Source organism: Alnus glutinosa, chromosome 9, assembly GCF_958979055.1.
Source record: "Alnus glutinosa chromosome 9, dhAlnGlut1.1, whole genome shotgun sequence".
Classification (NCBI taxonomy): Eukaryota; Viridiplantae; Streptophyta; class Magnoliopsida; order Fagales; family Betulaceae; genus Alnus; species Alnus glutinosa.
This window is the reverse complement of record NC_084894.1, coordinates 6,430,538-6,447,136: the sequence shown is the minus strand read 5'-3', so window position 1 is coordinate 6,447,136 and position 16,599 is coordinate 6,430,538. Positions and strand designations below refer to the sequence as shown.

Genomic DNA, 16,599 nt, shown 5'->3' with positions numbered 1-16,599 from the left:
TATTCTATAGACCTTTTATGTTTTTTTTTTTAAAAAAAATAAAAAATAAAAAATCATAGACCTTTTATGTTATATAGTTTAGCTTGTAGTTTGAGTTGTCTAACTACTTATCTGTAGGGGTGGGCAAAAACTCATGGACCCGCCCCACCCCGCCTCGCCCCCAAAAACCTGGTTTTTAGTTTTTTTTTGCTAGTACGGGTCCAAAAACGATATACCTGTGCGGGGCGGGGTGGGTTGTGGGTTGGGATTTTTTAAAACCCCGGGGACCAGCCCCGGCCCCCATGCTGAAAATTATAAAACAAAAAAACCCCTTAAGGCCTTACTTGCATAACTTCGTAACCCTAGCGCCGCATCTCTTCATTTTTTTCATTCTTTTCTTCCTTTTGCCTAAGCGCCATAGCCCGGACCTCGTCCCCGTCCTCTTCTCTTCGTTTTGGTAATGACAAGTACTGGTCGCCGATCGAGATAGAAGGATCTCTCATTCGCTTGGCCTTGTTGTTGGTCGGGATCTCCCATTCGCTTGGCCGTCTATGGGATTCTGGAACGTCAAGAGCAGATCCCTCTTTGATGAGTGCAAAATAGTGTATAATTTGGCCCCTTAATTTATATTTGTTAAACCCTTAATTTTTTTTATTTTCTAATACTTTTTGTTAGTTTTGGTATTTTAGTGTTTTGCAGGTCTTTGAGAAATAATGTCGTTATTTTTGTGGAATTGACATAAAGATGCAAGGAAGGTCCAAATCAATTTTATCTCTAGACTTGTGGGGACCAAATCAATCACATATATTGGCAAAAAGGTTTTGGAAGAAAATCCTTCAAATTCCAAGATTTTAACGAAGTGGCAAAATCCTTTATTTATAGAAAGAATCCAGATTGAGCACGTCACTTTATTTTCATCATAACTTTATTTTCATCATAATTTTATTCTCAAGTATTGTATTGCGTTAAATTTGGTGGCGTTGGAAAGCTAATGAAAAATGCAACAAATAAGTCAGAAATAGGTTTTTCCTATTTCGGACTTTTACTATGCCCAAATTGCCCCGCAATAAAAGAGAGCAAATCTGTGCGGATATGGAGTCTTTTTCCTACTTGGATTGGAATTTCAAAGGATGTGTATGAGTAGGGGACCATATCATGCAGATTTTCTTTCCAAAGCAAATGCCTTTCATGCACAAGTTGATTTTCTTTCCATATACTCCTGGTGATGGACGTGTGGAGCACAAATCAGATTGACATGTCATGATTTCTTTCCATAATTTTTACCAAGACACATGGATTCACGATCTGATTTATTTCCATCTTTGGGCTGCTGTGTAATTAATGCAAGATGTGATTCTTTCTTTAGCTAGACCACCAAGAAAGTGCCAAAAAGACCTTGCAAGCTCTTTAAATACCATGCTTTATTCTTCCGAAAATGGGAGAAGCGAAGGAGCACAGAAGAGCATAGAGACGCCAAGTTGGAATTTTATTTTCTTTGTTTTTAATTTATGTTTAGTACTTTGATTATGGAATTTATTTTCATAACCATGAGTGGCTAAACCTCTAGCTAGGGTTAGAGGTGAAGCCTAGTATTTTTATTATGTATTCTTGAGACCATGTTGTTTGTTCTTCATAGATTATTGAGACCATGTTGTTTGTTCTTCATAGATGAATGATTAAATTGTAGGGTTGATTTTTTATTTGAGAGTAATTTAATGGGATAAGTTTATTTTGATTCCTTATGATTTTTGTTTATATCAAATACTTACTTTGTTTGATTTGTTATGATTCGAAAATATATTGAATGCTTAATTTATTGTTTCATATTTTTGAAATCAAATACTCAATCAACCCATGTTTAATCTATTTTATATTTTTTTATGTCTCATGAATATATAATAAAATACTAGGTGGATCCTTGAAACCCTAGTCTTTTCTAATATCATCTTCAAAATCGAATTTATTTATTTTAGTTTTATAGTTTATTTTTTAATTTAAATTATATTCCTCTGCTCCACTTTTGAGTGGAAACCAAAAGCAAAATTCATATTTTATTTATTTATTTTTCTTTTCTGCAAAATAATAAAAATTATTCTCTCGTGTCTAATCATTCATTGTGGATCGACCTCGGACTTACCGTGATTTATTACTTGTGAAAACCTACACTTGTGTTTGCACCCTTTGCGGTCCAACACTCTTCATCTTCCTCTTCTTCGCCCAAAGCCGCACTGCCCCGCTGAACCCACACCCCCGCCCCGCACGAACCCGCCCTAGTGCGGATTTCCCTTCTTTTACGCGGACTGCAGGTGAGAAATTCTCAATCTGCAAGGGTGCGGGGCGGGGGCAAAAAGGGTGAAAATCCGCGCCCCCCCCCCCCCCCCCCCCCCCCGCCCCGCCCCGTGCCCACCCCCTACTTATTCTGTCAGTTGGGTCCTATAAGTAGTACCTCACAATCACCTGCCTGAATTCTCTCAAATTTAGGCAAATAATTGTAGAGGATCATGATCCATAAAATTGATATCTAAACACACACACACACACACATATATAGATGAATAAACATAAAATTTTAAAAAACACCCGAATCAATCCATTTCTTAAATCAAACGGTGGATAGATTCGCTACAAGCAATTCGTTCCAAGCGGACCCATGTGTAAACCGCTCCCAAACTCTATACACCCGAGCACACTATTTCTAGTGGTGAAGCCACGTTAAAGCCAGTAGGAGCCGTGACCCCTGTAATGGGTTTTAAAAAATATATATTTTATAAGAAAATTTGTTAAGTAATTAATCTACTCCTCCATTGAGATCTCAACAAGAGCTTGTCAAAATTGAGATCTCAACAAAATGAGAAATGATATAAATATATATCCTACACATCTTCTTTTCAAATCCACCATTGGATTTATGGAACTCACATTGGGTCCCACAAATTCAATGATGGATTTGAAACTTTGTTGTATAGAGATGTGTAGGGGATATATGCAGTGGTGGAGGCACGTTAAGGCCAGCAGGGGTCGTCGCACCTACAGTTGGTATAAAAAAATTATTTTATAAGAAAAATTGTTAAGTAATTTATCCACATCCCCACACATAGTTCTTTATTGGATTTTTTTTGTTAGCCACGTAAGATAAGTATGTAGACTTGTAGTGTCAGATTCTTTTTAGAATTAAAAGTATTGTAGGTTATAATAGATCACATTTTTTTTTTTTTTAAAAAAAAGGCCCCAAATTGAAAAGTATGAACCTCTTTCAAATTGCATATTTATTTATTTGTTTTTTTATAGTTTTCGCTCATGGATTTTTTTTTTGTTTGCCATGTAGACTTCTCTTCCAAAAGTAAGTTTTTTTTTTTTTTTTTTTTTTTGAGTTTTAGTTTTCTATTCTAAATTGCATCAATGACTTCCAAATTGTAGTTGTTTTAATTTTTAATTTTATTTTTTATGTATAGGTTCTTCTATTATTTATATTATAAGATCATTTTTTTATATTATTATAATTATTGTTGTTTCTTTTTATTTTAAAATTATTTGAGTTATTAAATTATTATACCATAAACTAGCTAGTTTGTCCGTTTTGAATATATATTTTGTAAGAAAATTGAAAAATTAAAATATGATTAGAGGTTTAATGATCGTCTCTACACATGCTGCCATTTAGTTCATCTTATTTTTGAGATTTTGATGGAGCTTCACATAGAGCCAATACTATGTGGCATTTTACTAGTATTTAGTTATTCTTAGTTCCTTTGTGAGTCTTTTATAAATCTTTTATGTTTTTTTGTTTTTAAAAAAATTATAGACCTTTTATGTTATATAGCTTAGCTATTTAGCTTGTAGTTTGTTAGTTGTGAAAATGAGAATAGAATTATTAAGAACTTTAATTTAAATTCTATACTTGATAATTTTAGTTTACTAATTGTTGGGAATATTTCCATTCAGACTAGCCTTCGGGTCAATACCAAACCAGAAAAGGAGGAACAACATGACTCCCGAGAAAGTCCCATCTCGGGAGACAGGTACTAAACAACCAAAATAGTAGGGCTCTCGGGATAGTCCAATTCTAAAAGGTAGACACCGAGCATCCAGAGAATGCAAGGTATGTCACGCCCCCGTTTTGGGATATAAGAGGAACGCGAACTTGAGCCTAAAGTATTACAAGGTAGGAGGAGGTATAATTAGATTAGGTCCCGGGAATACAGACATTCCGAGACCGAGATTTAATTTAGCCAGCAAAGGCTCGGGACAAGCATGACTCGAGAGCTCAGGTATCAACTGCATTACAGGAAATCCGAATGAGAAGCCACGATCTAAGGATAGACGTTACAGTTCAAATCTCCCATGCCTAGCCCCTGAAGATCCGGGACTAAAGATAAATCTCGAATCTTCAGGAAAGTCACGCTTAGAGGATAAGGAGGAGGGAATCTCAAGAGATTCGGAGAGGAGATTGTGGATCCTGAGAGATCCGGGATCCACGACACTCTCTAATTGCATCTGAAAGTCTATAAATAGGCCCAAGCTCCATGTATAAGAAAAAGATTGAATTTTTGGATATTAAGCGGATTCTTTTAGCAAAAGTTAGCTAGGCATCAGAGAGGACCCCAGAAGGGTCCCTTATGCTCCGTTTATTTCGGCGTAAAATGATTTCTAAAAAATGATTTCGGTATTTTCCAGTGATTGGTAGGGGCGAAAATAATGGTCAACCGGAAATGATTTCCGTTTGACCAAAACTGCTTAATAAATTTCAGAAAATGATTTACGTTTTTTAAAAGCGTAAATCATTTTCCGTAGATGGTAGATGCAATCAACTTTTTTTTAAACAACGTAGTCCACCTTAACATTCAAGCAGTTGAATATTGTCAGATTTTGACAAGCCAGATTCCGACTCCAGTCGGTGCCGGAATCCAGCGAAATCCGGTAGACATCACCGGATTCCGGAGATATCGTGCCAGATTCCGGCCAGACTGGCCGGAGCGGCTGGGATCCTGGACGGATTCGGCTTGGATCTGGCCAGAACGGCCGGACCCCCGGCATCTGGCCTGATCCGGCCGAATCTCCGGCCAGTCTGGCCGGGATCCTCCTAGAACGGCGGGATCCCGGCCAGGACGGCCGGTTTCTGGTCAACTGGCCGAGATCCGGCCGTTTTCTGCCGGATTCGGGCAAAGATCGCCGGAATCCGGCAAAATGGCCAGATTCCGGCAATTTCGCCGGAATTTGTATCTGCCAAATATTAAAAAAAATATTTTTATATTATTTTATATTAACATTTTTTTATTTTGTGAATACAATTTATTTATTTTTAATTAATATGATTAAATTAAAATATAAAAAATATTTGTAATTTTCCGTACGTGCCAAATACTGAAAAATGATTTCGACGGATTTTTTTTTTTTTTTTTTGTTTTTCTGAAAAATGACTTTCCTGAATCTATTTTACCACGAAAATCATTTTACACCGAAACAAACGGAGCATTAGTGTTTGTTCTTTTGCAGATCTTCAGGAAGGTTCAAGGAATGTGCCGTGTTCACGCTATACCGGAAACTGTACGAATACTAATATACGAATATTTCATTTCTATTTTTGATTGTGTTTATTATATATTTTTTGTGTGTAGTAAAAATATAGAACATAAAGAAAAAAAAAAAAAGAAAAAAAAAACCCGGCCCTCCCAAAGATAAATTGCTGGCTCGGCAACTGGCTAGTTCCTTTCCTTCTATACACCTCACTCTCTCTTCCTCTCTCTCTCTGTCTCACCGTCAATCTGCAGTTGCTTGGTAAGCGATTTTTTCCCATTTTCCAATTTTATGTAACATTTCTGTATGTATTAGCTGGTTGCTATTTGGTCCTGATTTTAGGGTTCGTTTACACAAGCATTTCGGTGAATTTGGGTACATATATATATATATATGCTTGTATGTGGGCATACATGTAGAGAAGTGATGTTGATTTGATTTATGAAATTAGTTTTCCGTTCTTGTATGCTGTCGGTGTTGGTCGCTAGCTTCATTTTTGGGGAATTTGGGTTTGTTTTCTATGCTATACCAGCTCTTAGATTTGTGGGAAAGGAAAAGAATTCTGGGAATCTTACTCCAGAAATCCTTGACACGAGGTTCCGTTTGTTGCAAAGGAACATCAGTTGTAAAAGAGATTGTTCTGGGCTTATTTTAGTTATTTTTGTTTATTTCGTTGATGGTAATCGCTTTTGGGTAAAGCTAAGATATCGCTTCTTCTACACGATTTGTTTTGCTTTGTTTTTTAAGCATTGGGGAAACTAATTTTATGCACCTGAAATTTGGGTGTTATTATATCTAGAAAATTCCTTGAAGAGTGATATTCAATGGAAATGTATTAAAGTACAAATGTTTGCAGGTTTGGCCAAAATTCATTTAAAGCTTTATAATTATTATTATTTTTTTCTTTCAGTTTCTTATTTTTTATGTTTTCATTTGGAGTTTAGAAATGATGACACTTTTTTGAAACAAAAAATGTATTCTGTTTAAGTAGTCTTCTACATAGTACTATATATATATATTGTTATGTATATTAAAATAGTATGCACCACATAGAGATTTCTGGTTAATAAGCTATTTCATTCATCATTTAAATTAAAGTAGTTGTAATTGTGTGTTTAGCTGACTAGGCTTGTAAAGTACAAGAGAGCTGGGATCGAATCTCACTTAAACTATGGGAGGGGTTTTAAGGGGAAGGAAAGGGTTATAACCTGTAGTGTAGCCGTAGGCACAGTGGGTCTCCAATGTACCCAAAAGAAAAAAAAAAAAAAATTAAAATCCAAAGCTCCTTTAATATCCAATGATCAATTTAGTGAGTTCTGTGACTTAAGAAGAAACTGTTGGTATATGTTGGAGACCATGAGTGTGCCTATATCTTGTAAATGATTTTTCCGTTTAATGAATTTTAGATTTAAGTTGATGTTGCATTCTAAGCTGCATCTTTATGCTAAATATAGTTGTACTCTGAACGTTAAATAACCAAATAGCAGTGCTTAATTACCAACATGAATTAAGAACTGAGGTGAAAATGAAGTAAGGGTTGCATTTGGGTAGGAAGGGCCTTTTTGTTTGTTGCTTGCCATCTATTTGTTTAACCCACCTGTGGGATGGACCAGATATCTGATATGGAAAGTTCTTTCTTTCTCTCTCTCTCTTGCTCTACCCCATCCCCTCACAACTCCCCCTTTTTATTTTCTTCCAACACAATGTAGAAAATGAACTTTTCTACACTCTGTAGAAAGGGAACTCCTCTCTCTCTCTCTCTCTCTCTCTCTCTCTCTCTCTCTCTCTCTCTCTCTCTCCCATCCCCTCACCCCTCCCCCATTTTTATTTTCTTCTAACACAGTGTAGAAAAGGAACTTTCAAAAATTTATAAAAAAACAAATGTGCAGTTTGAGCACAATTGTACAACTTTAGAGGAGGGATGTACTAGAGTCTTGTTTTGTTGTATCATTTGATTGTATGGGTAAAGTTGTGTTGGATTTATTGTGTTATTTTATCCCCCCTTATCTCATTTATAGGAAAATAATCCAGTTGCAATGGCGATGAGGATGGCTGCAAGATTTGTATCTCGGAGGTTTTCTAGTGGTGGCAAAGTTCTTAGCGAGGAGGAAAAAGCTGCTGAAAATGTTTACATTAAGGTAATCTCCAGAGTCCTATATTTTCTTATGTTTTCCTTTTGAAACTGTTTTACTACTTTCATACTGTGAGACATGGATGGTGTTATCAAGTTGAACCTTTTCTTTCTGGCTTCTTTATGTATTGATATAAATTTTCATTCTGCCGTCCCCTTGTTATTATCTTGAATTTTTGAGTAGTTTATTTGGTCATTTTCATTTGAAGATCTGGTATTTTGTATATATTGTTAAAAATGGGATTTTCATTCAAATTTATTTTATACTTAAATAAGGTCATTGTCTAGTGGAGGAGATGTCTTGAGTTCCCCCCCCCCCCCCCAAAAAAAAAAAGAAAAAAGAAAAAAAAAAAGGGGTTTTGAATATGGTTTGAGGATTCCAGCTGAAGCCTATTTGGACAATTGGTTAAGGCAAGGGGCAATTTGGACCTATTGAAACTTTAAAGTTTTATCTGGGACAAATTCTCTCTCTCTCTCTCTCTCTCTCTCTCTCTCTCTCTCTAATTTTTTCAATAATATTTGGAACCAATAATATCAACTATTTTAAGCCAATTTCTTGTAGTGATAATGAGTTGTCTTGCTGAGCTATATCATTGAGCCTATCAACCATAAAATCTGATTATTTCTTTTTCTTTTTCTTTTTTTATAAGTGGTTAGAGACCTTAAAAAGTTCTATTCAATTCTTTTGCACAGTCTTTTAGTGGCTGTATCTAACAATATTTACTTTGAAGGAGATATGCTAAAGTTCTGCTATCATAGGAAAGTGCTTTATGCGCTTAAAGGGGAAAAAATAAAGAAAATCTATTTTATATTTCCCCCCTTTTTCTGTGAGGTGGTGAGACTCCAATAGTTTGTTTTATGGCTTACCACTTCACTGGAGGTCCATGCCTCTGGTGGTTGATTTAGATGCGTGTAAACTTTTGATTTGTTTGATGTATTTACTTATATCTTTAAAAATTTTGCTATATTCAGAGTGGTATGGTATCAAAACCTGAAACATTTTGAAACAAAATCACTAAATTTTGTGCTAAACCCATGGATTTTACTTGAATCAGATCCTATGTTTATATTGTTTGAGGCGTCTAGGTGGTTTGAGCATGGTTATGTAATATTAACGCACATCACACTCCTAGTGATTCTCAAACTATTAAGATTCCTAGTGAGTGTGGTGAGAAGACTCCCGGTTGATCAAACTCCTAGTGAGTGTTGATAACACAACCGGTTGATCAGGAGAAGATTAAGTGGAAGAGTTTTACTTGTATTTAGTTTGCTGATTACAGTTTCTGTATTAGAATAGGATACTTGTAATCAGATTCTCTAGGAGTTAGTGTTAGATTAGAAAGTTAGAAGATAGGACTTATCTTGTATTCTGTGTAATCTCTATATATAATGAATAGACACTCACTAGTTGAGCAAGCTTGAAAAGCCAAATAATCAGAATTTCTACATGGTATCAGAGCCTTTCATAGACTAACGTCTTTTTCTTTTCAAATCATGACTGAATCCACGGCCTCTTTTGCTGCCTCATCCCCTGCTCGATCTGAGATACAACCCACCATTAACCCGCCATCGTCCAATATTGTTTTCACTGTCCCAAACATGAATCATACCTTGCAAATCAAACTCTCCAATGCCGATTTTCCTAGTTGGAGAACTCAGATCATGGCTTATGTTAAAGCCCAAGAAGCATACGACTTCCTGGATGGAACTTCTAAGCCTCCAATCCAGATCATTCCAAATCCGAGCACTACTCCAGATGCTCCTGCAACCGTAGCAAATCCAGAATACCTTGCCTGGTGTGAACATGACTAGATGTTGCTTAGCGTGCTGATCTCCACACTCACTGGACCACTTGTTGTTCATGCTGTAGGATGTGCAACTTCTCATCAACTTTGGACTACTTTAGTGTCCATGTTTGCCTCTCAAGCACAATCTCATGTTATGCAGATTCATTATCAACTTGCTACTGCCAAGAAGGGTAGCTCGTCCATCACCGAATATTTTCAATCGTTCAAGGCCATGTGTGACAACCTTGCTGCTGCTGGCCAACATCTCAATGACTTTGAAAGCATCTCTTATCTTCTTGCTGGCCTCGGATCCGATTATGATCCGTTTGTTACCTCAATTAAAACTCGGCTGGATCCTCTCTTCGCTGATGAAATCTATGGTCATCTTCTTAATCTGGATCTGCTCTCTTCTCCAAGAACTTGGCATTCCACTTCCTACTCCACCAAAACTTTAGTGTGACAACATTGGACCAACTTATTTGTCTGTCAATCCAATATTTCATTCTCGCACCAAACATGTGGCCATTGATTTCCACTTTGTCCGAGAATTAGTTGCTTCCGAAGACTTGGAGATTCTCTTTGTTTCAAGTGTTGATTAGCTTGCGGATGTGCCTTACTAAACCGCTTGTTTCAAAACGGTTTCATCTTCTATCTTACAAGCTCAACGTCCGATCACTCCCGTTGAACTTGAGGGAGGGTATTAACGAACATCACACTCCTAGTGATTCTCAAATTATTAAGACTCCTAGTGAGTGTGGTGAGAAGACTCCCGGTTGATCAAACTCCTAGTGAGTGTTGATAACACAACCGGTTGATAAGGATAAGATTAAGTGGAAGAGTTTTACTTGTATTTAGTTTGCTGATTACAGTTTTTGTATTAGAATAGGATACTTGTAATCAGATTCTCTAAGAGTTAGTGTTAGATTAGAAAGCTAGAATATAGGACTTATCTTGTATTTTGTGTAATCTCTATATATACTGAATAGACGCTCACTAGATGAGCAAGCTTGAAAAGCCAAATAATCAGAATTTCTACATGTTATAGTATGGTAGACTATATAGCAGCTCTAGTGGTTGTTGGGATCATGTCACAAGTATTTAGCAATGCCATTGTTTTTATTTTTTTTGATAAGTAAGAAAACTTTATTAATGAAAGCGTAAGGCACCCCTAAATACACAGGAACAACCAAAGCTAACCTGCAAAAACCCACAAAACTAGGCCCCAGAAGACGAAAAAGACACCCAAAAAAAAACTACAGAAGGACCCAACTAAGAACATGACAACCCACCACCTGCCAAGGCACAACTAGCCTACATCAAGTGTGCCTTACCTTTCCTACGCCTAGAGGGATCTTTCGCGTCGCCATAATTGATGGAGCTATGCAAATTTAGTAGCTCCTTTTTTCCTTTAGACTTCTGGCGTGCAATCATCAAATCCCGTTAGAATTCCTCTTCCATGGCATCCCGAATTGCCATGGCCTCCTCCCCAAAATCCCCATCCATTGCCCAATCCAAGGGCAATCCATCCCAATAATCATCTTCCTCCTCCCAAACCACAATCTCCCCGTTATGATCAAAACCGACTGGCCAATTTTGGGATTGGGAGAAACCATTTATGCAACCACTTGGAGGGGAGGAAGGACCTACCACCCCGACATTGTTGACCTCCTGAAGCGACGTGGGAGGGATTGAAACTATTGGGGGAAGGTTGAGAAACCCCTTCCTAAAGAAGCCCTGTTTCCCCGACATTGTTTTTATGCGTATAACATTCTAGGTGCATTGGCCAATGGCAAAGAAGTTGTATGGTAATTATTGTAGTAGCAACTGTGGGTGCTCTTTGGGTCGTGTAATGTCTTTTGAGTTGTTTGTTAAATTTATTTGTTAATAACTTAAAGTTTTGTTGATTAATACATCTTGAAGTTAACCTTTTTTTTTTGGATTAAATATTTGTTGATTATTACTTCTTGTTATATGATTTATTTTTAGTGTTTTTGTCAAGTATTGTAATTTTTTATTTTTTTTTCCGATACGTATCGTATCATGATATGGAGTCGTATTGGGTCCTACCATTAACAAAACCCTTTCACTTCAGCGGTGCTTTGTTGGATCTTGTCAAATTCCTTAAGCTTCAGTAATCTTCCATAACTTAATCCAGTATAGGAATTCTAGGTAGATATAGTTATAAAATATTTTAGACTACCAGGGATGTTCTTAACATGTTGGCTTGCATTTTTAGTTTGTACAATCAACTTTAATCAGGACACGATCTGTTATTGAGTCAGATGGATTTGATTTGTTATTGGGTGATATATAGATTTTGATAATGGTCCAATTGTGTACTGACTTGGCTTGATTGTTTGAAGAAGTATTCTATATTTAATATGCTTGTACAAGAACTCAACCTTTTCTTTTTGATAAGTAAGAACTCAACCATTTCAGCTGCAACTTTCTTTTTAATTTGAATGTATAAGAACTTAACCTTATTTGTTTCGTAGAATCAACTCTCTCTTGCTTGTGTGAATTATAATAGCAAATTTTTCCTTCTCTAAGTACAAGATGGTTTTCAAGGCACTTGATCTCAAGAGGATGGGCACTGTTTGGAAATTTATATAAATAGTCCCTAAACCAAAAATGAGAAATTGAATGAAAAAAATTTCCCGGTACCTTGTATATATGGGATATGGATTTGTAAATAAGCAAAAAGAAAAAGAAAAAGCTGAATGATCTGAGATGCACATGGAAATACCAGTAGGAAGGTGCTTCTAGGATTTATTAAATTCGTAAAATAACTTAAAGAGTACTTGTCTTGAAGATTAAAATTGTGTTGTAATATTCATTGTATATCAAAATGGTGGTGAACCGTGAAGTCCTTATGGAGAAGTGTAAGAGATCTTGATTTCGCAAACAACGCCTAAACTTATTATTGTTGTTTATATCCACCATAGGGTATTTGAAGTGTCAGTCTATACGTTGCAAAATGTTTGCTTGTGCCTGTGCATGTGCCGGCAGAGAAACAAGGGGAGAAAGAAGAAAAAGAGAAAAATAGGGGGGGGGGGGGGGGGGGGGGGAGTTGTTAGCTCCATACTCCGTAACAAAATTCAAAGCAGCGAGCTCCGCAACAAAAGCGAAGTGAGCCGCGCTAGTAGCGCGCATCCGTTTTTCAGCTGGCTTCAAAAGTAAGTAGCATCTAGAATAGTAGGCAGCTAAGAAAATAAAATCGAGTAGCTTGCGGGCCAGTCGTCATTGCACACTAGCTGGTCAGTGGGGGTAAGAGACGCACATGAAGTCTATTTGGTGGGAGTTGTGTAATTCCCTTGAGCATTGATTAGGCAAAGTTTTTAGTGGAGAATTATGATTTGTTATATTGGAGGTCCAGTATGCGAGGGGATAGTACATATTGGTAACCTGTAATTTGGTATTGCCAAATTAGTTCAATGTTCTATTTCTATAAGAAGTTGAAATGGAAGTTACTTGGCAGTTATAAATTCCAGAAATTGCTGAATGAATCAAATAATTGACAAACTTGAAGACATAAGCTCTGCTTAAAATACTGGTAAAACTCATATATTACTATCTGTACTTAACACATTTGAGTATGATTTCCATGAGAGTGTCCTCATTAACCTTGCCTTGAGCTCTTGTTCAATTGGAGAATCTTGAGATTATAAATTAAAGTGCATGCCATGTCATTATAGTGTGTCAGTAGGATTTGCCCAGGAAAAAGAATAGTCCAAAGCTCATCGATATTTGAATATGAAGTGGGGTCAAAGTCGTGTTAGTAAAAAGAGTGGAGAATGTTGAACTTTTGACCTGCATGTGTTACTCACCTGGAGAACTTTTCAATGATCACTCTCTCTCTCTCTCTCTCTGCTTAGATGTTTGCTGTCATGAGTCATCTGAATATATCTATTGATTGCATGAGTGTCTGCTTATCACATCTGGTGTTTTCATGTCTTTTTTTTTTTTGGATGAATGAGTAACTTTGTATATATCAACCAAGCAAATACAAAGGGGAACACTTCATGTCGATGTTTTAATAGATATTTTGTAATAATGCAGAGAAAGGAGCAAGAGAAGTTGGAGAAGCTTGCACGGAAGGTATGAGCTAGTATACTTTGGCTGTCTGCATGTGTGTTTAGACTTTGGTGTGTTATCTCATATATGCATTGCGCAGTTTCATTGAAAATCTTGCATTTTGAACTTAAATTTTCTTAGTCATATTTTTGGTGGGCTAGTCTCATTATTCTCAAACGATTACTCGATACTTAGGATATTGCTTAATGAGGCTTGTGAGAAAAAGAAATGAGATTATAAATAAAACCTTGGGTTCAGTTTCTGCAATTGTGTTTTAAAGCACCTCTTTACTTTCTCTGGAATGGTTAAAGAGTTCTTGATGTTCAACACCTATATTGCTAGGCCATTTGGTTTTCTATGTATTATTTGCTCTCTGAGCTACTGGTCCAAAACTCGGTTGATTTGTTTTGTTGATTGACTCAGAACTTAAAGTTCAAACCTTTTCTAATTCTGTGTCGGCTGAACTGAATTATCTTAATTAATACATTAAATACCCATTTCAGTTAAAATCAATCTGGATTGTTGGTGATTTTAATCTGAATTGGATTATCAAGTTAGTCTGTCTTTCCAACTTCCATTTTGGCTCATGTTCAAGCCTCTCGAATTGTGTTATGAACCATCTATTCCACTCTTCTCTCTTTGGGAACTTAATTTGCTTGAAATCCTTATATAGTTATCCCTGAAAGTAATGCTTAATGAGTTGAATGTTCTCAGGGTCCTAAACCAGAAGAAACACCTGCCACAAGCGCAGGAGGATCGGTCACTGATGCCAAACCAACCGGCTCATCCTCAACAGCTGGAACATCATCTGACAAAGTGTCCACTGACAAGTACCGGAACTATGCAGTTGTAGCTGGTACAATCACTGTTTTTGCTTCTCTTGGATGGTACCTTAAAGCTAGCGCAAAGAAGCCTGAAGTCCAGGACTGAAGTTAATGTCATGAGCAGTTAAAAAAAAAAATGATGATGAGTAGTACGCTTATACTTCTGGATCTAAGGTAGGAGTTAATAAAATATATCGGCTTCACTGTGTTCAAATCTGTGCATTTGTTGCATCAGATTATAATTGTGTTTTCATATACTTGTTTCATAATTCTTGAGTTTGGCAAGGGTTCTCCTGGTGACCCTTTTCTGGGAACATACAATGTGGAGGCACCATTCAGAGTTAATTTTCAGCGCAGTTTTTCGAATATTGTCCAATCCATGGTAAGTGATAATTATCATTGATAGCTGATGAGAATGATATACAGTTTTGGGCAAGATCTTGAAAACCCAGTTCATGTCAAGAACCACTACTGTCTTTATCATGATTATTTATAGACGAAATGGCATGTTGGGGGCGTCCACTACTATCTGTATGTTTTGCCATGTTTATGTTTGAGATGTGTTTGGTGTCATTCTTTTGTTTATATTTTGCACATTTCTTTTGAAATTCATCATTGAATTTGTAGGACTCATATGTAGGTCTTACAGATTTAATGGTGAATTTGTACATCTCTTATACATAGATGAACAAGAGATTGAATTTAAACCAAACATTTCTCTTTCTATATAGCCAAGTCAACCTAGTCTTTCTACATTCAAGATTATTAGATTCTAGCTGTAGTTAGTTTTTAAGATGAGCAAAGCTCCCCCTCAATTTATGCCCATGGAGCCATGAGAGAAGACTACTCCAGTAGCCGAGAATTGGATCATTTTCATTTCATTTGAAATTAAGAGAAATTATTTTGCAATTTAAATTTTATTTTGTTTTGTTGCATTTGATGTTATATTATTTAATTTTTTTTTTTAGGGGAAATTGCAATTTACTCTCTAAAAAGTTTGACCACATTTTTAATTTTGCTTTCAATGTTTAAAAAGTAGCAATGTACTTGAACCAAAATTTCAAATTCTTAATGTGTCCAATCCGTTAGTGATTGCTGTCTTTTGTAACTGAAATTATTGAAAAAATTTATTTATTTTTTTTTAAAGAAAAAATTAAAGGGAAAAAAAAGAAGACAAGAAAAAGGGGTGGCCGTAGCCGCCATGGCCAAAAGGGGGTGGCTTGTATTTGGCCAAGGGAGGGGTTGGAATGGGGCTCACAAAGGCATTTTAAAAATTAACAGGGTTAATTTTAGAATTTTTGTAAAAAAAAGCATGTGCAGCACACGTGAGCTATTTTCTGTTAAATAAGATAGAAATCACTAACGGATTGGTTCTCTTGAGAATTTTTGAAATCTTTGTTGAGTATATTGCAACTTTTAACTTTTTAAATATCGGAGACAAAATTAAAAAAAAATGGTTAAACTTGAGGGAGGTAAATTGTATTTTCTTCAAAATTTTAAATAATGTGACAATATATTCACACGAATCATTATAATAAACCATAAACAAGAAGTTACGGTGCACAAAAGTCAAATAATTGAATGAAAGATTGGTAATCTCATAGTCTAATCTTGTGTAATTTTTTTATCTACAGTTTTGACGTCACTGGTACACGGCCACAAATAATTGAACGGGATATCTCATAGTCCAATCTATATTCAACTCAATGGAAGTGTTAGGTCTAGTCATAATCTCGATACTACAACTAAAAATAACAATTAGGGCCGGACAACCCAACAACAAGCACAAGAGAAAAACAGACAATAGGAGGTAATACATCAAATGAATGACACGAGTCAATTGATTCTTAGCACGAAAGAAAAGAACCTATGCTGCCAGTAAAGGCGGTTAAAGGTGTGTAAAGAGTCCTGAAGAACCTTACCCAAAAACTTGTTCGATAATAATTACAAGAAACACAGAGATGGTACATAAAACAAAACGACAAAAAATAAAAAAAGTAGTAAAACAAAAATAACACATCGGTATGGAAAAGGAGCTGGAATTGAGAGTCACCTGCATGTGAAATAGACATTTTTTTATTCTTTCATTCATATAAAATTATAAATGACCAAAATTTCTCACTAGAATTAAATTATAATTATAAAAATATCCTAACTCTAAAAATAATTTTATTAAAATTCTTAAATTATTCCGATGGGCGGCGGACCACCCTCCTTGACTGTACGAGGAACAACATTAAAAAAAACTACCTTTTATGCAAAAAAATAAAAAAATGTACATTTCGGAGAA

At 36.0% G+C, this 16,599-nt stretch overlaps 1 protein-coding gene and 1 non-coding gene across 2 annotated transcripts; both read left to right on the top strand.

The window, feature by feature from the left end:
• The first annotated feature begins 5,626 nt into the window (after positions 1–5,626).
• LOC133876994 (uncharacterized protein At2g27730, mitochondrial) lies at positions 5,627–14,831 on the top strand. The gene is made up of 4 exons (XM_062315225.1): positions 5,627–5,754; positions 7,512–7,631; positions 13,471–13,509; positions 14,200–14,831. The coding sequence occupies exons 2-4, from the start codon at positions 7,530–7,532 to the stop codon at positions 14,413–14,415; spliced, it is 357 nt and encodes a 118-aa protein (XP_062171209.1). The 5' UTR covers positions 5,627–5,754; positions 7,512–7,529; the 3' UTR covers positions 14,416–14,831.
• LOC133878722 (small nucleolar RNA Z247) lies at positions 9,674–9,812 on the top strand. The gene has a single exon (XR_009901969.1). It is a non-coding gene; the product is annotated as a small nucleolar RNA Z247 (small nucleolar RNA).
• Positions 14,832–16,599: the final 1,768 nt, after the last annotated feature.

Excerpts from the sequence above, each read along its gene's own strand:
- LOC133876994 (XM_062315225.1), top strand. The coding sequence starts at position 7,530 with ATGGCGATGAGGATGGCTGCAAGATTTGTATCTCGGAGGTTTTCTAGT. Across the intron at positions 7,632-13,470 it reads CTGAAAATGTTTACATTAAG|AGAAAGGAGCAAGAGAAGTT; the intron begins GTAATCTCCAGA and ends GTAATAATGCAG. Across the intron at positions 13,510-14,199 it reads TGGAGAAGCTTGCACGGAAG|GGTCCTAAACCAGAAGAAAC; the intron begins GTATGAGCTAGT and ends GAATGTTCTCAG.